At 48.1% G+C, this 20,068-nt stretch overlaps 1 protein-coding gene across 3 annotated transcripts in view; it reads left to right on the top strand.

Annotated features, from left to right (window-relative positions):
- Window positions 1–20,068, top strand: part of LOC139061251 (mediator of RNA polymerase II transcription subunit 28-like) — a 97,590-nt gene that overhangs the window by 68,131 nt on the left and 9,391 nt on the right. For 2 of the 3 annotated variants that reach the window (XM_070540959.1, XM_070540961.1), the window contains exon 2: window positions 16,008–16,101. In XM_070540959.1, the coding sequence (XP_070397060.1) occupies window positions 16,054–16,101 (48 nt within the window). In that variant the 5' untranslated portion in view covers window positions 16,008–16,053. Of the gene's footprint in view, window positions 1–15,803; window positions 15,930–16,007; window positions 16,102–20,068 lie in introns of those variants that run through there. The other variant, XM_070540960.1, reaches the window with a different exon arrangement.

The following is a 20,068-nucleotide window of genomic DNA, read 5'->3' as shown; positions in this document are numbered from 1 at the left end:
TTCTCTCGAAATTGTTAGGCCTTGTGTGCAAAGATAGCTAGATGCCTGTGTTGCTGCTTTCTGTAGCCTTAAACGAACCTGCAGGCTAGTGACCGCTGATGCCCGGATGTAGATGTCGTCTAGATCGAGACACTCACTGTTTGCGGTAGCGATTCGGCCAGCCTAATAAGCACGAGTTTTAAAAGAATAGGGCTTAGAACACCGCCATGCGAACGCCTCGGCATGTATAGTGGTCGGTAGTTAGACCATCTTCTGCAAGTACAAGCAAGAACCTTTGTGTCAATTAGTTTCCAATCCATCAAAATACTCGCCCTCCTAGTTCAATTGTTAAATGTGCACCTAGGATGGCTTGATGGGAAACTCGTTTTCTCGTTTCACGTCAGAAAGCGTGCTACTGATAATCGCTTCCAATATTTTTGCTGCTCTACAGATGGCACTAGATCGACGACACTAGGTCGATGACAATGTCGATCGAAGAACGGTCTCGTCAAAATCCGCCATCATCATCATCATCATCATCATCATCATCATCATCCTGGTTACGCCCACTGCAGGGCAAAGGCCTTTCCCATACTTATCCAACTACCCCGGTTATCTACTAATTGTGGCCATGTCGTCCCTGCAAACTTCCTAATGTCATTCGCGCACCTAACTTTCTGCCACCCCCTGCTACGCTTCCCTTCCCTTGGAATCCAGTCCGTAACCCTTAATGACCATTGGTTATCTTCCCTCCTCACTACATGTCCTGCCCCCATTTCTTTTTCTTGATTTCAACTAAGAAGTCATTAACCCGCGTTTGTTCCCTCACCCAATCTGCTCTTTTCTTATCCCTTAACGTTACACCTATCATTCTTCTTTCCAAAGCTCGTTGTGTCGTCCTCAATTTGAGTAGAACTCTTTTCGTAAGCCTCCAGGTTTCTGCCCCGTAGGTGAGTACTGGTAAGACACAGCTATTATATATTTTTCTCTTGAGTGATAATGGCGACCTGCTGTTCATGATCTGAGAATGCCTGCCAAACGCACCCCAGCCCATTCTTATTCTCCTAATTATTTCCGTCTCATGATCCGGATCCGCCGTCACTACCTGCCTCAAGTAGATGTATTGCCTTACGACTTCCAGTGCCTCGCTGCCTATTGTAAATTGCTGTTCTCTTCCGAGACTGTTAAAGATTACTTTAGTTTTCTGCAGATTAATTTTTAGACCCACTCTTCTGCTTTGCCTCTCCAGGTCAGTCCCCTGAGTTATTGGTGCCCTGAGAATTGGTCCCCTGAGTTACTAAGCAAGGCAATATCATCAGCGAATCGCAAGTTACTAAGGTACTCTGCATTAACTTTTATCCCCAATTCTCCCAATCCAGGTCTCTGAATACCTCCTGTAAACATGCTGTGAATAGCATTGGAGAGATCGTATCTCCCTGCCTGACGCCTTTCTTTATTGGGATTTTGTTGCTTGCTTTATGGAGGACTACGGTGGCTGTGGAGCCGCTATAGATATCTTTCAGTATTTTTACATACGGCTCGTCTCCACCAAATCCGCCATAGAGTCAGGGTAAACTTTGTGGTGTTCAATGTACCATTCGAGACACATGAGGATCACACGTTCGATGAGCTTCCCGACGTAGCTGGCGAGTGTTATAGGGCAATATGATGCCAGTTTTAGCAGTGACCTTCCTGCTTTTAGCGGCGGTATCAGGTGGCTACATCTCCATTCCTGTGGAACGACGCAATATTGCCACGAACTATTAAAAAGGTTGAAAGTTATCGTCGTGCTTCTCGACGTAGGTGGCGCAAAGCAGTATATGTTATTCCATCGGACCCTGGTGAAGACGAACATCCACAGAGCGCCATAGCAGCTCCTAAAGGGCAAGATATAGTCCGGCGTAACGCGCGCGCGCGGCCACGCGCGTCGCGGTTAAGCGACGTCGGTGAAAAACGCGCACTCTACAGTTCGGCGTCACGGCGTAGCCGGCGTGCCCAGGCGCGCTTGGCGAACTCAACGCCGCCGGCGCGGAGATAGAGCGTGTTCTATTTCACGCGGCTGACGCTAGACCAGAATGCACTGCGCACTGTAGCGGCAGCGAGCAGAAGGCAGAATGGCGGCCTGCGATGCGCGTCCTGACAGTGCGCCTGTGGTTTTTTTCAACATCTGTGTGTGATGACAGCGCGAGTGAGGACGCCTGCTTGAAGCGATTAGCAACCATCCATGTGTATATGATGTGAAACGCATGGACCACCGCGACACAGAGCGGAAGAACCACGCGTTGGAAGCTATACGAAAGCAGTGTGGTCTCGCCACAGGTAAGCTGCATTTCGCAGCTCCTGTACTAGCTGGTGGTAGTCGCCGAGTTGAGGGCGCTTGTCGAATAGCTTTCGCATGTACATACATGGTCCGCTTCCGTTTTTGACGTAGCCGAAGTACTAGCAATATGAGTGCGATGTTCTGGCTGTCAGGCATGGCGGCCGCATTTCGGTGGGGGCGAAATGCGAAAAAATTACCGACGATTACGTTACTTCCTAATGCGAAATTTGAGCGCAGCAAATAAGCTGTTTCACCTTTTCGATAGATTGAGGCAAAGAAATCGAGCAACACATGTATGCGCTATCACAGAATTTTTTTTTTTATTTTTCACACGTATTCCTTTAACAAAGACTCCATTAACAGTTCTTGACAGTCATGAAGGAAGCTTTGTGGTCGGAGAAATAGACTGATATATGTTCGACTTGGTACACCAATGCTTGATTCTCAAAGACGAGATCTATACAAGTGCCTCGCGAGGTTGTCACAGCCGTGGGACGCGTTACGAGCGAGAGGAACGGGATGTTCTCCCGCATAAGTGTTAGGAAATTGCTGTTTGTCTTTATGTCAACATTAAAGTCCCCCACTACTAACATCGGTGTGGATCGATGGACGGTTAATGCGAGTTGCAGGAAGTGCACGACGTCTTTCGTGAGTGCGGTAGCGGACTCACGAAAGCGGTATCAGTCGGTCGCTGCTAGCGCTGGGGGGATGAAAGGGGGGCGGAGCTGGTTACGAAGCCGACGACAACGCGAAACCCAGGAACGGACGCCAAAGAGCCATTTGTGTAGCCAGCCCTCCTCCACAGTCTCTCCTCCTCCCTTCCATCGTCCTCCCTCGCCCGGAGAGCCGACAGCGCGCATGCGCGGCGGCGGAGCAGCGGCGCATGCGCGGCGGCGGAGCGCGGCGGCGGAGGCGAGCTGGTTACGAGGCCGACGAGAACGCCGACAACGCCGACGCCGACGACGACGACGACGCCGACGACGACGCGAAACCCAGGAACGGACGCCAAAGAGCTGCGCTCTAAAACACCCGTTTGCTTAGGCTTAGGTACACGTTAAAGAACCCCAGGTCAGAAAGAAAGTGGTTTTCGCACGGAAAACCTTGTTATTGTTTTTCTGGCTGTCAGGACAAGTTAACGCCATCCCGCAAAAGTTTTCATTTTAGCGCACAAACAGCGCGCGGAACGAGAAGCGCGCGCTACCCGAACGGCGAGGGTATATGCAAGACGCGCATGCGCCATGTAAACAGCTGTTCGCCGCGGCGAAGTTGCGCACCCGGACGCACAGATGGCGCCAGCCTCGAGCTGCGCGCGCGCGCCGAACTCTAGAGGAAGCAAATTTCTTGCACCCCTGGCGTCGCTAGCGCAGCGTATCCGACTTCGCCTGCCGCGGCCTGGCGCGCGAGAACGCCGGACTATATCTTGGCCTTAACTCTTCCAGAGAGAATGGACAGTCCATACTTGTATCTCGAGAACCGGGAATGTCGCCTAAATCCACGTCAGTGACTAAAACTGTCCCGCCGGCGACTTTCGCACAAAAATCCTCTGCAACACTTATCTCACGGCGCTTTTCATAGAGAGCAAGGGTGTTAAAAGGGTGTCGTTGCTGGGGACATGCGTACGCCACTCATGGGACTGTGGGTAGCGGGGTTCCAGTGACTTGCAAAATCATTTCCATCTTTGATCGCTAGCTTATCCATTCGGAGCACAAGTTTGCTCAAACACACTGGGCTTCTCCACACATGGCAGTGGTGCTGATGCAACACACGACCTTGGATATTGGGCCCACAGGCACCAATGTGCTGGCATGCTGTGCTCTATCAGTCTTGTCCAGCAGGAACTTCCAGGGCACAGTGGCTGCAGTGGGGAGGGGGCAACTAACTTGGAGTGGCCACAGCTACCTGGGCAACAAAGCCTATCATCACCTTCGCTTCATCGACACGCGTTAGATCTGAGAGCAGCTTGCCCCCAAAGAACCAACGTTGGTGGCTGGCTGGGATGCCCTCAAGGTCCTCCAAGCTCTGCTTTGCAGCCTGTATGGTATCAGCTGTGCGCACAGCCATCTTGGTGTCCTTTCCTGAGGTAGAGAGGCGCAACTTGAAAAGTATCTTCTGACCTGCACATGGCTCGCTCTCTTGCGATGGTGACTAAGCATCACTTGCATCCTCCACCGGGTTGCCTGGTGCACTCAGACAGTAGACAGGCAACTCGTACGAATTGCCCAGCTCCTTATAGCAGTTAAGCAAGGTCCCTGCAAGAACGGAATGAAGTGACTTTTGATGGTGACTGCTAACTGTGCCTGCACACAACTGTGGTTGCTACAGCTAGGTACATAAACAGAGCAAGTGGGCTGAGCATCTTAGTGCCAGAGGCTAGCATCCTACAGTATAAGGTGCATGCACATCCAGTTGCAGTACGTGTATATCTACGCCCATATCACGCACATCGTCTTGTCTGACATGTTCCTTTGAGCTTGTTTCCAATATGCAATTGCGCCAACTTGGCCATCTATTAATTGTCATATTATACATAAACGGATCCAGTTCTCAGAGTAAGCTAACGCTTCTATACCCACAGCCAATATGTGCAGTGCTGAGCATGTTGCATAATCTTACAGCTTCAAAGGCCCGCAATGCAGCCATTACTGCACCTTTTTGAAAAACTGCTGCGCAAGAATGTTTTTGTAAAGCATGCTGCAACTGCCACTTAAAAATCTCGAAGTGGGTTTAGTTTTATAGCGCAGCTCTTGGGCGTCCGTTCCTGCGGCGAGCGTCGGCGCCCTACCTTGTAACCAAATGAACGAGCACAGCAGAAGACGAGAGCGAACGCGTAGCGCAGCGGGGGATGAAAAAAGCGGCGAGAGCAAAGAGAGTGTGAGGAGGAAAGCCTAGCGAAAGCGTGAGAAGAAAAGCGTAGTGCTGCGCACGAGGGCCTTTATGGCTACGATGGCCACGATACGGCACCAGAGTACAGTGCGTCGTCTGTTTGGAAACAAAGCACTGCATGAGTAGAGGTTGTCTGTGGTGGCTGCTGTGAACCGCAGCCACGCGCTTCCTTTCGCGATACAGCTACGCACATCTCATTAGGGAGTATTGTAACCGTCGGTGAATTTTTTCAATGGGGAGATGAAGGATTTATTGTACTTGAAAGGGCTACATAGAGTCTTAACTCCATAGAGATGAACCTGGTTCCTCAACTGACCATGCAGGCTTCATTATGAAGCAATGTAGACACCATGCCTACTTTGCGCAATGGGATCTAGTATTTGGCTGTACCCAATGGCTGTGCAAATGAAAACTATCTCAGGAATATGCGTCTTTTCCTACTTGACCACTACCCCGTCACACGGGTGATTGTAGTAATACACCCACAAAAATATTTTTAAAAATAACGGCAGGCTCACTCGTCTAACACACATTTTCTGAAGAACTTCTTTGCTATGTGCTCAACGTCCTTTTTGGCCGCTACAGTATTATTGCCAGAGTCTGTGTTGGGAGTAGGAACTCACAAAAATTTGCGAATGTTGTGTGACAGCACAATGGCGTTCATGTCTCGCTAAGAATTGCACATTGCCTCGGGGACACGAGATTGAAACCGAGTAGTACTTTTTTTTTTCAAGTGCAAGTGCTTTATTTTTCTTTACATAATCATGGTTATACAGATATCTGGACCGATAGCCAGGGAAGGCTAGTTTGCGGTCCAGTGACAAATTACAAACGACAGGTCAGGCACAGTTTTGAACAGCACAATATTCCGGAACATGTCATGACTTATAAAGACAAGAAACATTTCGAAAATACTTGTACACAATGAAAGTAAGTTAGAGATTCTGGTTATCAAGAAAAAAGAATTTGCTACATTGCTTGAAATTACGTGCTGTTTTAACTTCTAGGGGTAAAATATTCCAGATTTTTGCACCAATGAATTCAATTAACCTTTCACCGTATACATTGTAACGCTTTGGTAAGTTGAGGTTACCTTTTAAAGCATGTCTTGTACTGCGAGTTGGAAATGAAAAGACGTCTCGAGGAATAGGAAAGTTAGTGCATAAAATATAATTAACTGAAATTGAGATCTTCTGATTACACAGTGCATTAACGGATAACACATGTGTTTCGAAAACATCATTAAATGTATCACTGGCATAATTTGGAGGGCTAATTATTTTCAGGGCCCTTTTCTGTAGTTTTTGTAAAGGTTGTAAGTATGTCATGTAAGTCACGCCCCATGATTCTAAACAATAACTAATATGGCTTTGGCAAAACGCATAGTAAAGGGATTTGAGTGCATCGTGGGGGAAATATTGCTTCGCTTTAATTAGGGAGTAACAACCATATGCGACCTTCTTGCATACACTATGAATATGTGCTTCCCAATGTTTATGCTGGTCAAATATCACGGCGAGATATTTAAACGAATCAACTTCTTGGATGGGGCTTTTATTTAACGTGATATTTATTTGACTGGTGTCAACATTGTTTCTCCTCGATCGAAAAACTGCATATTTTGTCTTATTGCTATTGAAAGTCAATTTGTTTTCTAAGAACTATGAAGAAATGTTTGATAACTCGGACGTCACGTGCGTTTGCAGTGCAGAAAGTGTGTCTCCTGTGAATAATAAAGCTGTGTCATCTGCGTACATTAGAACGTTTGAGTTCTGAAGAGCATTAGGGAGGTCATTAATGTACAAGGAGAATAACACAGGACCGAGCACTGAACCTTGTGGGACTCCGCTTGTGACTGTGCTGTATGTAGAATAATAATCACCCATTACTACCATTTGTTTCCGTGATGATAAATGGCTGGAAAAAAATTTTAGGGAGTTCTTTGTGCCACCATAACATTCAAGTTTTTGCAGTAGTATGGAGTGAGAAACGGTATCAAATGCCTTCTTTATATCCAAAAATATTGCTACTGAAATGGGGTTTATGTAGCTCGTTCGAGGGATCGCAGGTAGCTCTCGATCACGAGTCCTAGCGCTTCGCATCAACAACCCGCGCTCGTGTCTCGCGCCTCAGCGGTGGCAGTCCGCACAGTGCCACATGCATATTACCCACTACAACTACCCCCGGGGCGAAGAGGAGCCATCCTGGCGACCTAAGACGATGATACGATAAGGGGGTCGTGGTACGGCTTCAGGCGGCTGACGTGAACAGTCTCGCGGCCACGGCGGCGTTTGTCCGAAGATGGCGTCACCGGTTCGACCACATAACTCACAGGCGAAGTACACGCGACGATCCGGTACGGACCTTGATATTTCGGGGCAAGCTTTGGGCTAAGGCCTGGAGCTTGGAAGGGCAGCCGAAGCCAGACGTGAGAGTCCACGGCGAAGGACTGTGTGGGCTGATCGTTGTCGTGGCGATCTTTGCGGATTCCTTGGGTATCCGACGTGAACGAGCGAGCCAGTTGGCGGCACTCTTCAGCATGGCGAGCAACTTCGGAAAGAGGGGTGAATTCAGAGGCATCCGGGTGATATGGTAGTACGGTGTCGAGGGTAGTGGATGGTTCACGCCCATAAAGAAGGAAAAATGGTGAGAAGCCTGTGGTAGCCTGAACGGCGGTATTGTATGCGTACGTCACAAAAGGGAGGACATCGTCCCAATTGGAATGATCCGACGCAACATACATGGTGAGCATGTCCCCAAGGGTGCGGTTGAATCGTTCCGTTAGACCGTTAGTTTGTGGGTGATACGCCGTAGTGGTGCGGTGAATAGTGCGGCACGCGGCGAGTAGCTCATTAATAACTTCGGACAAGAAGACACGGCCTCGGTCACTGAGCAGTTCTCGCGGTGCACCGTGCCGTAAGACGAAATGCCGTAAGATGAATGCGGCGACGTCGCGAGCAGTAGCCGAAGCAAGTGCAGCAGTTTCAGCATATCTTGTCAGGTGGTCTACTGCGACAATTATCCAACGATTTCCGGTAGCACTGCATGGAAGAGGCCCATAAAGGTCGATGCCAACCCGATCAAAAGGACGTGCAGGACACGGTAAAGGTTGCAGAGGGCCTGTCGTATGAGAAGATGTCTTGCGTCGCTGACAGGCTGCACATGACCGAATGTATTTGCGGACATAAGAATACATGCCGCGCCAGTAGTACCGCTGGCGGAGCCCCTCGTAGGTTTTCAGGACGCCAGCATGAGCTTGTTGTGGGTCTGCATGGAAATACGTGCATACGTCGGAACGCAAATGGCGAGGGATGACTAGTAGCCATTTGCGACCGTCGGGCTGATAGTTTCGGCGGCACAAGATGGCGTCCCGTAGCACGAAGTGGGTGGCTTGGCGACGAATGGCTCGAGGGCATGTAGACGTTGAAGAACTGCTAAGAATGTCAATGAGAGACACAATCCACGGATCTTTTCTCTGTTCAGACGGCATGTCAGTAACAGCAAGCGTAGCAACCGGGCACTCTATGGATGAAGGTGGCCTTGCGTCGGATCGCATGGGCGCACGGGAGAGCCCATCTGCATCAGAATGTTGGCGCCCGGATCGATAAATGACGCGAATGTCAAATTCTTGGATCCGAAGAGCCCAACGTCCAAGACGCCCCGACAGGTCTTTCAGTGACGCAAGCCAGCAGAGCGCGTGGTGGTCTGTCACAACGTCGAACGGACGGCCAAACAAGTAAGGACGAAATTTGTTTAAGGCCCATACTATAGCTAAACATTCTTTTTCCGTGACAGAATAATTGGATTCTGCCTTCGTGAGAGCACGACTCGCATATGCAACCACATATTCTGGAAAGCCAGGCTTCCGTTGTGCAAGGACGGCCCCAAGACCAACGCCGCTGGCGTCGGTATGAACTTCAGTCGGTGCACTCGGGTCGTAGTGGCGTAGAACAGGCGGTGAGGTAAGCCGACGACGCAAAGTGGTGAAGGCTTGGTCACACGCAGGAGTCCAGTCGCGAAGGGCACCAGAGCCAGCCAGGAGCTTCGTCAGGGGAGCGATGATGCAGGCAAAATTGCGCACAAAGCGGCGAAAATAAGAGCAAAGACCGACGAAACTGCGGAGCTCTTTCACTGTAGTCGGCCGCGGAAATTCTGCGACAGCACGAAGTTTGTCAGGGTCGGGAAGGACGCCGTCTTTGGACACGACATGGCCAAGTATGGTCAGCTGGCGGGCTCCGAAGCGGCACTTTTTCAAGTTAAGTTGAAGGCCGGCGGCGGTAAGGCAAGTAAGAACTTCGCGTAGACGAGAGAGGTGAGTGGTGAAATCAGGGGAGAAAACTACCACGTCGTCTAAATAACACAAGCACGTCTTCCATTTGAGGCCTCGTAGAAGATTGTCCATCATCCTTTCGAATGTCGCGGGTGCATTGCAGAGGCCGAATGGCATTACGGTAAACTCATACAGGCCATCAGGCGTAATAAAAGCTGTCTTGGAGCGGTCGGATTCATCCACTGGCACTTGCCAATAGCCCGATCGCAAGTCCAAAGAAGAAAAGAATTCGGCACCATGAAGACAATCTAGGGCGTCATCTATGCGCGGTAGAGGATAGACATCTTTTCGTGTAATCTTGTTGAGGCGACGATAGTCCACACAGAAACGAATCGAGCCATCTTTTTTCTTAATGAGTACTACAGGAGATGACCAAGGGCTGCAGGATGGCTTGATAACACCACGTTCAAGCATGTCTTCAACTTGCTCGGCGATGACACGACGCTCGGAGGATGACACGCGGTACGGACGCTGGCGTAATGGTGCGTGGTGTCCCGTATCAATGTGGTGAGAGACAGTACTTGTGCGGCCTAATGATGCTTGGTTGCAGTCAAAAGAGGCGTGAAAATCATTTAAAAGAGTAATAAGCCGCTCACGTTGTGTCGGCTCCAGGTCATCGGCAATAGAGCGACAAAAAACATCCGGTGGTACTCGGTTAGATGGCACATGGGGTGCCAGTGCTGTTACGTTGGCAGTATCCACGTCGTCGGGAACAGGGAAATGCACAATAACGTCAGCGTCCACAGTCTGGATGGTACCAATAGTCTCGCCACAGTGCAAAGCCAAAGTGTACGAATTTGGGTTAGAAATCAGTATTTCTGCAGCCCCATGGTGAACAGTGAGGAGAGCGAAAGGCAACAATATAGGCTGGCGGCGAATGAAGACGGCAGCGGGTGAAAACATGACCGTCGCTTCGGCAAGCGATGCGCATGAAAGAGGGACAAATACCGCGCTGTGAGGGGGAAGGTCAGTATCTGAAGCTACACAGATCCTGGTAACATCATGAACTTGAAAGTCGGGAGATGGCATATCGCACAGCACGGAGAACTGAACCTCAGCACGTGCACAGTCAATGACGGCGTGATGGCGCGACAGAAAATCCCAACCGAGAATCACATCGTGGGAGCAACAAGTTAGCACAAAGAAATCAATCGGATACAAAATGTCGCGAATCAACACCCGGGCAGTGCACATAGCGACTGGCTGAACTTGCTGTGCACTGGCTGTTCTAAGCAATAATACCGAAGGCATCATGGTCACTTTCCGTAATTCACGGCAGAGTTTCTCACTAATCACAGATACAGCAGCACCTGTATCGACGAGGGCAAGACATTTGATGCCATCAACAGACACTTCAATAACGTTAGCGGGGGAAAAACGAGGACTTTGATGTTCCGACGATGACGCAGTTCGTGCCTCAGGAACTGCGGAAATCAGTTTTCCGCCTCAGTAGTACTGGCACTGGGCCTACGACGCATGGGTGAGAGTGAGCGCCGGCGAGGGGAAGGTGAGCAACGAGTATTGTAGAGCTGTGACTGCGGTGCTGGTATGTCATCAGCAGCGTAGACTTCCGGTGGTGGTCGCTGAGGCATACGGTATGGTCGGAAGCCGGAGCTCGGTGGTCGCGCGGTGCCCACGAAGGCCGGCAAGCGCCGGCGGCAGAAGCGCGCTACATGTCCCGGTGTACCGCAGGCATAGCATATTGGGCGGTTGTCATGAGTACGCCAAGGATTTGTGCCTTGCTGCTGTGCGCTGAAAAAGGGAGCGACCTGCAGGCGAGGCGAGGGCGCATGAGAGAACACCGGCTGGAGAGGCGCTGAAGGCGGAGGAGAGAATCCCGGCAGACGAGGCGCCCGTGCAGCGGCTTCAGCATACGTCAGAGGCGCGGCCACGGGAGCTGGCTGACACGGAGGTGGAAGAGCTTCGGCCACTTGCTCTTGAATTACATGTCGGATCGCTGGAGCCAAATATTGAGAAGGCTTCTCCGTGGTCAGCAAAATCGAGAGCTGTCGCGCGACCTCCTCGCGCACAAATTCTTTTATTTGCGTCAGCAAAGTTGTGTGGTTGTCGCCAATAACCAATGCTGCTAACGAATCTTCCATAGGCGGTGGGCGCCGAGCTAAGATGCGTTGTTTCCGTAGCTCGTCAAAACTTTGGCACAAGTTGATAACTTCGGCCACGGTACGCGGATCCTTCGCTAGCAACATTTGAAATGCGTCCTCATCAATGCCTTTCATAATGTGTTTTATCTTGTCCTGTTCCGCCATTGACGGATTCACGCGCTCACACAGGTCAATGACATCTTCGATGTAACTTGTGAACGTTTCACCGTGATGTTGCGCGCGCCCCCGTAAGCGTTGTTCTGCGCGAAGCTTGCGCACAGCGGGGCGCCCGAACACTTCTGTGAAACTTGTCTTGAACTTGTCTTGTCTTGTCTTGTCTTGTCTCCACGTTGTGAAATCGTGCTCGTGGTTTCGGAACCAGAGGTTCGCGACGCCGGTTAAGTAAAACAGCACATTGTGCAACTTTGTGACGTCGTCCCACTTGTTATGCTGGCTCACCCTTTCGTAAGAGGACAACCAATCCTCCACGTCATGATCATCGGTGCCGCTAAAGATGGCAGGATCACGCTGGCGCAATGCACCGGAAGCGATGACCGTCGGAGGCTGTGGTGCATCTTCCTGGGTGGTTTCGTCAGGCATGGTCGCAGCAGTCGGTAGCGTCCGGCTTCGGAGTTCCAGTTTTCGAGGTTACCCCGCAGCTCCACCAAATGAAATGGGGTTTATGTAGCTCGTTCGAGGGATCGCAGGTAGCTCTCGATCACGAGTCCTAGCGCTTCGCATCAACAACCCGCGCTCGTGTCTCGCGCCGCAGCGGTGGCAGTCCGCACAGTGCCACATGCATATTACCCACTACAACTATTTTATTACAATTATTTTATTATGATGAAGTGCATAATTTATTAATTGCGAAAGTGTTAGGACTGCTGTTAGAACGCGGGCACCGTCGTACGTGCGCCCATCTGTGATAATTCGCGGTAGCGTCCTGCAGAGCGGCTGTGTCCAAATTGTTATGATACGCCGGTCTGAATAGAGCGGACCACAAATGCTGTGCTAAAACTGCATACTTATACCCCTGTCAAGCGGGCAAGTTAAGCGCACTTAACTGGGAGTGCACTTCGGGACCTTGAGTCACACTTTAGGCAACGCGCTTCTTAACGGGAAAACAGAATGCACTCCCAGTAAAAAAAAAAAAAAAAAAAAGAGGCGACAGACTAAGAGCACGTTTTTAAAGATGTAAATTAACAAGAGAAAGCTGCTAGAAAGCAATTGTTTAAGTAGAATTATATATAAAAACAAACTTCATCTATTTGTCTCAACAAAAAACGAAGACGTTTTTATTATAAATCTGTTGCAAGTCAATGCTGGCCAAGACGAATGCCTAGCAAATCCAAAACAACATGGCGGCGTGCGGCGGGGCGGCAGTTGATCCTGCTAGAACAGAATATGAGCGAGTATGTATGAGCAAAGACGGCGAGTTCGATATTTAGCTACACTGCAAAATGCCACGCACACGGCTCAAAGCACGACCGGCATGGTCAGCACGCTTTCACACCAAAATAAACACGGACTGAATGAACATGGCAGCGCCGCAGTGCCGCATCATTCTGGCGCCGTTAGTTCCGTACATGATAAATTCGTTTCTTTATTGTGCTGTTTTGCTTCTCGCTAAACACAAATTATATTGTTAAAAGCTGTTCACTAAGTGAAATAAACTTCTGTGTTCTTTTTCTATGCATTACATTTTGCGTCTTTGAAAGCGTTGGCGGCGAGGCTAGGCACTCCTTCAAACCGTTGGCGGCGAGGATACGTACTCGGCCAGCAAAGTGCGTTCCGTGAACGTACTCCGACTTGAGTGCACTCATCTGAGAGTACACTCCACTGCGACGTTAAGATTTGGGAAAGTGCACTTAAAAACCGAGTACACTCGCCGTAAGTGCACTTAACTTGCCCGCTTGACAGGGGTATTACACTACCTGTGCCAAATTTATTCGCGCCGTCCACACAAGCAGGCAGAACGAGTCACACGCAACTAGTGCGAACGTTCAACTGCCACAACAGCGTTCACGAGCTTCATGGTTTCTCACGGCTTCTCTACTTCGATTAGCGATTGAGCTCAATCCGAATCAAACGTTCATATCATATTTAGGATAAGGACGGACAAAGTCAAATATGTGATTGAAAATATGAGCTAGGTCCCAATTTAGTTCTATCTCTGGATCGAGGTAATCCACGACCGAAAGTGGCCTCTTGACAGAATGAACAGCCTTTACCGATTGGTGCACTCGCCCGACATTATTCATGACGAACGAACCGCCAGTTACGCGTTGGCTAATGCCAGTGATCGTTCCGGCTATTTCAGCTCGTCGTTCGATTTTAAACAACCAGATCAGATGTCATCGTCATGTTTAAGTACTGCGAGTGTCTTGTAAGAATGGGTCCCTGAGCATCAACACTATCTCTCATTGTAGAGAGGTCAATGCCATTTGCACTAATAAACAAACAGATCGCACGTGGAGCAAAGCAGAGGAGCCTGTGCGCCAAGACGTACGCGCCCAGGAAACACTCGCCCTGAGCCAAGGAAATGAAAAAAAATGGCTGTTGCTTAGGTAAGGTTAAGCCCAGGATGCGAAGCATACTAGCCTTTATTTTAGTTGTTGAACCACTGTTTAGCCTGGTGAACTGCTGTTGCTTGGCTATATTTGGTTCGGCTAGACGAAGAAACAACTCATGCGTTACTCTGCTTCGCCTTCAAGAGTGGAACGCGACAGCGTTCCCGTCGACCCGCCAAGGGGTGTAAGACAATGGGCTACAGGGCAGCGACTACGCGCCCCGCATTGGACGCGGTGAGCGTCGAGCAAAGCAGCGTTCGGCGCGGCAACGAAATGTGCGCCTGAGCAAGAGACGCACGCCTTAGAAACAGCTCGTTTCTAAGGCAACACCGCATTCACTAGAGGCGCTTTTGTACCGCTTTGAAGCATCGTACTCGTGGCTCAGTGGTAGCGTCTCCGTCCCACACTCCGGAGACCCTGGTTCGATTCCCACCCAGCCCATCTTGCAAGAGTTGAGCCAAAGCCACTTCTCCTCTGTCGTGACGTCACGGTGTCACGTGGTTTCAAGGCGACACCGCCGCGCCTGAGGAGCTGGGTTGAGCTCTCGTAATATGCTTCGCATAAAAAAAGAAAGCTGCCATGCACGTGACATGTGATGTCACTGAAGGTGGCGGCGCAGAAGCCCCGCCCTAGTTGGGCGAGTTATAGATGAGTTGTGAAAACGACGTCTCCCGATATGTCTCCTGTGGAGGAAGGAAAACACAAAGTTTTTTTCCTTCCTCCATGATGTCTTCCGGCTACTGGCCGTCCTCCGTGCCACTGCGGGGTAAATAAATGGGGTTGACGAACATGGCAACAAGGTACAATATAGAAATGGTTGGCGTAGGGCTACAGAATATGCGGCAAAAATCCAATATTTTGTTAAAGAAGTCCTCAGTGTCGACGAGGCAATTTTCTATTTCTTTCAACCTTTTACAGTTGCACGTTTTGCTAGGAATTTTAGTTTCGATTTCGTATGCCTTTGGGTAAGGCCATAAAGTATATGTAGTTCATTTTTTTTTACATATTTACAGAGCAGCGATGCATTCGCAACTCGTCTTTTGTGAGCGCGCAAGCCTTGACGCTGTGTGAAAGGTACACCTGCTCTGAATTGTTGGAATCAAAACTGGAGCGCATTTTCTGTTCATTCATACCTAATCTCCGTAGTTGCCTGCAAGAAAGCATGACTTGAGAGCTGTGTTTCATCTTCTCAGATAGTACAGCTGCCAATCAATGTGTTATCTACCCAGAATATGTTAAAAATGCACTTGAAAAAAATTCGTTCTTTTAGCACCTTGCTGGATTTTTTAGCTACTTCTAGTTACTTCACGTTGCCATCTAGCTACTTCTGCTCGCCGATATTTGGCAACACTGGACGCGTCTTCCATATTCTTCCATTTTCCTTTTTCTTTTCCCATTTATATTGTGGCCTGATCCGGGACTCCCCCTTGATCTCCCGATTCAAAAGGCTTTGCCCACAGGCATCATCATCACGTCTTGCAGACAGATCGAAACGTGTTCCATTATGTGGCCTAGAAACCATGCATTATAAGTGTTCTGTGGCCATCCTCAAAGCTGTCTCGGCTGTCTCCTTAGATATGGTAGCATACCTTAGCTGTCTGCGTAGACCGTCTACGATGTTGGCCAGAATTGGAACACACCGCTAGTACACTTCAGCATTTCCTCTCAGTTGCCAGTTTTCACCGAGTGTGCCCTCTTGCTGAATTTCTTTCCCTATGGGATTGATCCTGTACTACCAGTACGTAGTACGTGCCTCTGCTCTCTTTGTTGCAACCGCCAGTAAATCAAGTGCAGCCCTAGAATACTAAATCACGACTTTGCAGAATTTCAATCACCAAGTGCTCGTGAGGTGCCCGCGCCTGTCCAGAGATGGCTTCGTCCAACGACATCGTGGATGATTTTGAGAACTCTTTTCAGGTACTGTCTTCATAAACTAACTGCATCGAACCGTTCGCGCCAAGTTTGAGTTATCGTTAAATGATGTGGAATGCATTTGTCTGCTCTGGGGTGGGGACAAGGTTCAGGCTTTCATTTAGGACGAAAAAAAAAATGAATTTAGAGGGTGAACACGCACCAGATTACATCATAGTAAATACAGGTGATCGATTCATTCAAGAGCGGTCAAAGAACGACCCTTGAGAGGTAACGAAGTTAGGCTGATTGCAGTCACCAATTCGAAGAATTGGTTCTGAAGAACCTGAACAGCAGGGCAAGCTGCACGGGAAAGAAACAATAATGCATAATAATCTGAGTGGATGTATTACACATGACGCTAATTAACGAACTGAATCTAAAAAGCTTAGAATCTGGAAACACCCGAGGTTTGGCGACAAAGTACAGTACGGTAATTTACATAGGAAAAGAAGATGGAACGGATGTTAAATCCTACAGACAAATTGAATAATTTTGACAATGCAGGCCATGAAATGGAAGATTCAAGCATGGGCACAACAGAATGAGATATTGGGAGAACAACAGAAAGGTTGCAGCAAAGGTTGGCACATAAATGATGGCCTATTCGTAGTTATTCAGTCCATACAAATAGCAAGTGGAAAGAACAGACATTCATAATTTGCATTGTTTGATATTAACGGTGCATTTGACAGTGCAAGCACTGAAAGATTTTGGAAGTTTCTTTAGGATAACGTTTTGGGGAAAGATGACATAATGCTACTAAAAAAAATGTGCAAGTAATACAAAGTACGGATAGTGCAGGAAAAACTAACTATTGGCGAGGCAGTAGTTAGAAAGGCTTGCGCCAGGCTTATTCGTTGTTGCCTCTGCTCTTTGTGATGTAGAATGCTCAGCTAGCTATAAGCGATACTTGGAGTGCATGGCGACGCGCGCTTTTTGTGTGCCACCGTTGAGCACTAGGTGATAACTGGGGACCTAAATGCAGTCACGCTGCAGCATAAAGGCAATCACTTTCATTTTGGGCAATAATGCATGAGCTAGGTGTCACCAGCACGGGCAGAAATGCGCGCTGAGTATCACGATTCAATCGCTGCGCCATGTACACAGTGCGCATGAGATGTAGGATAGAGTCAAGTAAGTTAGGTCATAATCACTCGTATAAACAAGACAGAACGGGGTGGACAAAATAGTGAGGTGGAGCGAGCGTCGTGCTCCACGTTTGATGTACACAGATGACTTTTTTTACTTCGGATATTGTTGCACATCTTGCAGATCGTTGCCAGCACACACGCCAATGATGTGAGAGAAGTGTGTTCGACCTGCCAGCAGCAGAATTTATTTGCTAGCTATGCATGTGCTACACTGTGCCATTGTTGTCTGTTTGAATTGTGGTCACTCTCAGTTTCTCATCACTGTCTTCAACTTAGGCTGATGGTTTTGTGCACGCAAGTATCTCGGCTATTGTAGGTAGTAGCAGTAGTATTACAGGTGCCTTTACGGCAAGGTGGCCTTGGAGGCCTATGAAGGCTTGTGAGAAAGTACTCCAGTTGTCTTGCAGCAGGGAGCCAAAGTTGCTCCTAAACGCGGGAGAGGAGTGAGCTATATGAAAATAGCAACCCCAGCAGAGCAACAGTTTAGAAATGACAGTCAACCAACACTAGGGTGTGCTGGAAACAAGCTATTGTAAGATTTAGTGAGCAAACATGGCTGTACTTCCCCAGTGCCCATTCCTCACATCTACAATTGGGCATGAACTAAACTTGTGGCTACACAGTTATTATTTCACCCATACACCTTTTTTTTGGTTAGAAAGAGCATTCAAGAAATGCCTTGCAAATGATTCATTTAGCAAGTTTTCTTTATTCCTAAGTCTGTTGCACAGTGTACAGTTTCCTTCCAGCATCACATCGTGGGTTTTTGGTGCAGAAACCGTTTTCTCTTGTGTCCTAATTGTCGCTTTCTTCTTGGGTGCTCTCATCCCAATAATGTTTGCTGGCTTATCTGAAGGCAGAATATATTCCTGCTCGGTACTAAAATCGCCTTCAGATTTACTAAACACACGGGAGACCTTTCTGTGAAAAACACGCAGATAAAAACGTCGCCATCCTCTCGGTGCTTCATGCTACAAAATGCCTGCGAATTCCTTCACATGTGGTGCTAAAAACCTGCTGCCGTCGTATGCAGACGCTGTGGAGCACAATTATAGATATTTGTAATAGTTCCCAAAAGGGGCCGTAACAAGCAAGAAGAAAATACCAGCAATATTTATTTAGCTGGTTTGAAATACCCGTGGAAGCGTACATTTTAATGGGATTGTGAAGAAGAAGAAACCGTGAGAGCTGGGAAAGTCTTAGTCAGGGAACCACCAAAATGGATGAACACACTGAAGTCACTAACTTTATCGTAGTCTATTTCGGAACACTTGGACTTGAAAGCTTGAGGTGTCATTTGTTCAGTGCTTCAAGCTCATTGCTGCCATCTGCATCTCTTTAATAGGCCTCGTACCATGGCAGAATGTCTTCAGTCTTCAGTGGAGTTACTTTAATTTTTCATGAATAAAAAGCACCTCTTTGTGGCAACCACTGTAAAGGGCGCTGATCACAAGAGCGTGATATGAGCTTGTGCAAGTTGATAATCCATACCGTTGTAAACATTACGGCGAACAAGACATGGAGAACGAAATACACATGGCCGCTGCTTTGGGTGTTTACAGTGTCATCTATATATGTTCCTTATTTGTGCCATGCATTTACAGCTACTTGGCACACACAGACACAGCAATATCATGCATAAGGATTACCATTGTTGTGAATCTACGATCATCATTTTTGCGAGAAGTAATCACATGTCTTTGACTTTTTTCATGCGTGGGCTATGAAGACAACTAGCTGGAAAATGGGACGATGTCATGCCATGGATGGTTGGGTAATTGCTGTAATGGCTAAGGCTGCTGGTTATACACCATGTTTGCATAGTAAATTGCAGATTTCTTTTGCACCCTTACATCAACAGTTCATATCAAATGCAGCATAAGTTGTGCCAGTCATTAAAAACCAGACTTATCAAATGAAAACATGATACATTCGATTCTATGAGCTCTGCGCTAGGACAACGCAAACGCAACACAGCAGCCAGGAGAAAACAACTGGGAACATGACAGCAGTGTACCGCTGTACCTGCATGTGTCTGTGCACGCCTTTAGGTATAGTATTTATTATTGTCACATATCACAAATGAATTCCGTAACACTGCTTTTATTTGCCACAAAATATGGGAGCTAAAGTAGCTTGCTCAAATAGTTGTAGGGAGTCTGATTAACCCCTCTTCTGTCCAGGCTTATTCTCAGCACAAGAGACCACTTGCCAACTGACCTGTACATCAAGACGCCATCCTGAAACTAAGCGCTCTCTGACAATGACCCTTCGTTGCCCTCAGAGGGCTCATGCCTCCTCCCTTTATAAATAGTAATTTTTGCAGTGTGGAGTATAACTTAAACTAGGAAAACGTGTTTCCTGATTATCAAAATACCAAAAATTTGAGACTATATTTCAAGTTCATCTATCTCCTTAACAATGTTTAAATAGAGCTTCTATGCACACAACGTTGTTTAATTTTACGTTTCACATTATGCGCATATATCAGTTCTCACAACTTCACACAACACCATTGTTGGAAGGTAATTCACAAGAAGTTAAGCCTAACAAGCATTTCTTTCAGCTAGTCTGGCCTAATACCTTAGCGACAACAATTTCTGTGAACCCGTTCAGGACCAGTAAACACCATAAATGCAGAGTTCGCTGACAAATTATAGAAAACGGCAAAGAATGCATTGCATACAGAATTGTGGCTATTTGGGCTTGGTTTGACATGAGGACAAATCGCAGCGCAGAAAAAACATACACGGTCAGAAAAAAACGTGAAGAGACGACAGATGAGAGCTAAGTATTAACAAGTTTATTTTCAGTGACCC

The sequence above is a fragment of the Dermacentor albipictus genome, chromosome 6 (genome assembly GCF_038994185.2).
Source record: "Dermacentor albipictus isolate Rhodes 1998 colony chromosome 6, USDA_Dalb.pri_finalv2, whole genome shotgun sequence".
Lineage (NCBI taxonomy): Eukaryota > Metazoa > Arthropoda > Arachnida > Ixodida > Ixodidae > Dermacentor > Dermacentor albipictus.
This window is presented reverse-complemented; position numbering and strand designations above follow the sequence as displayed.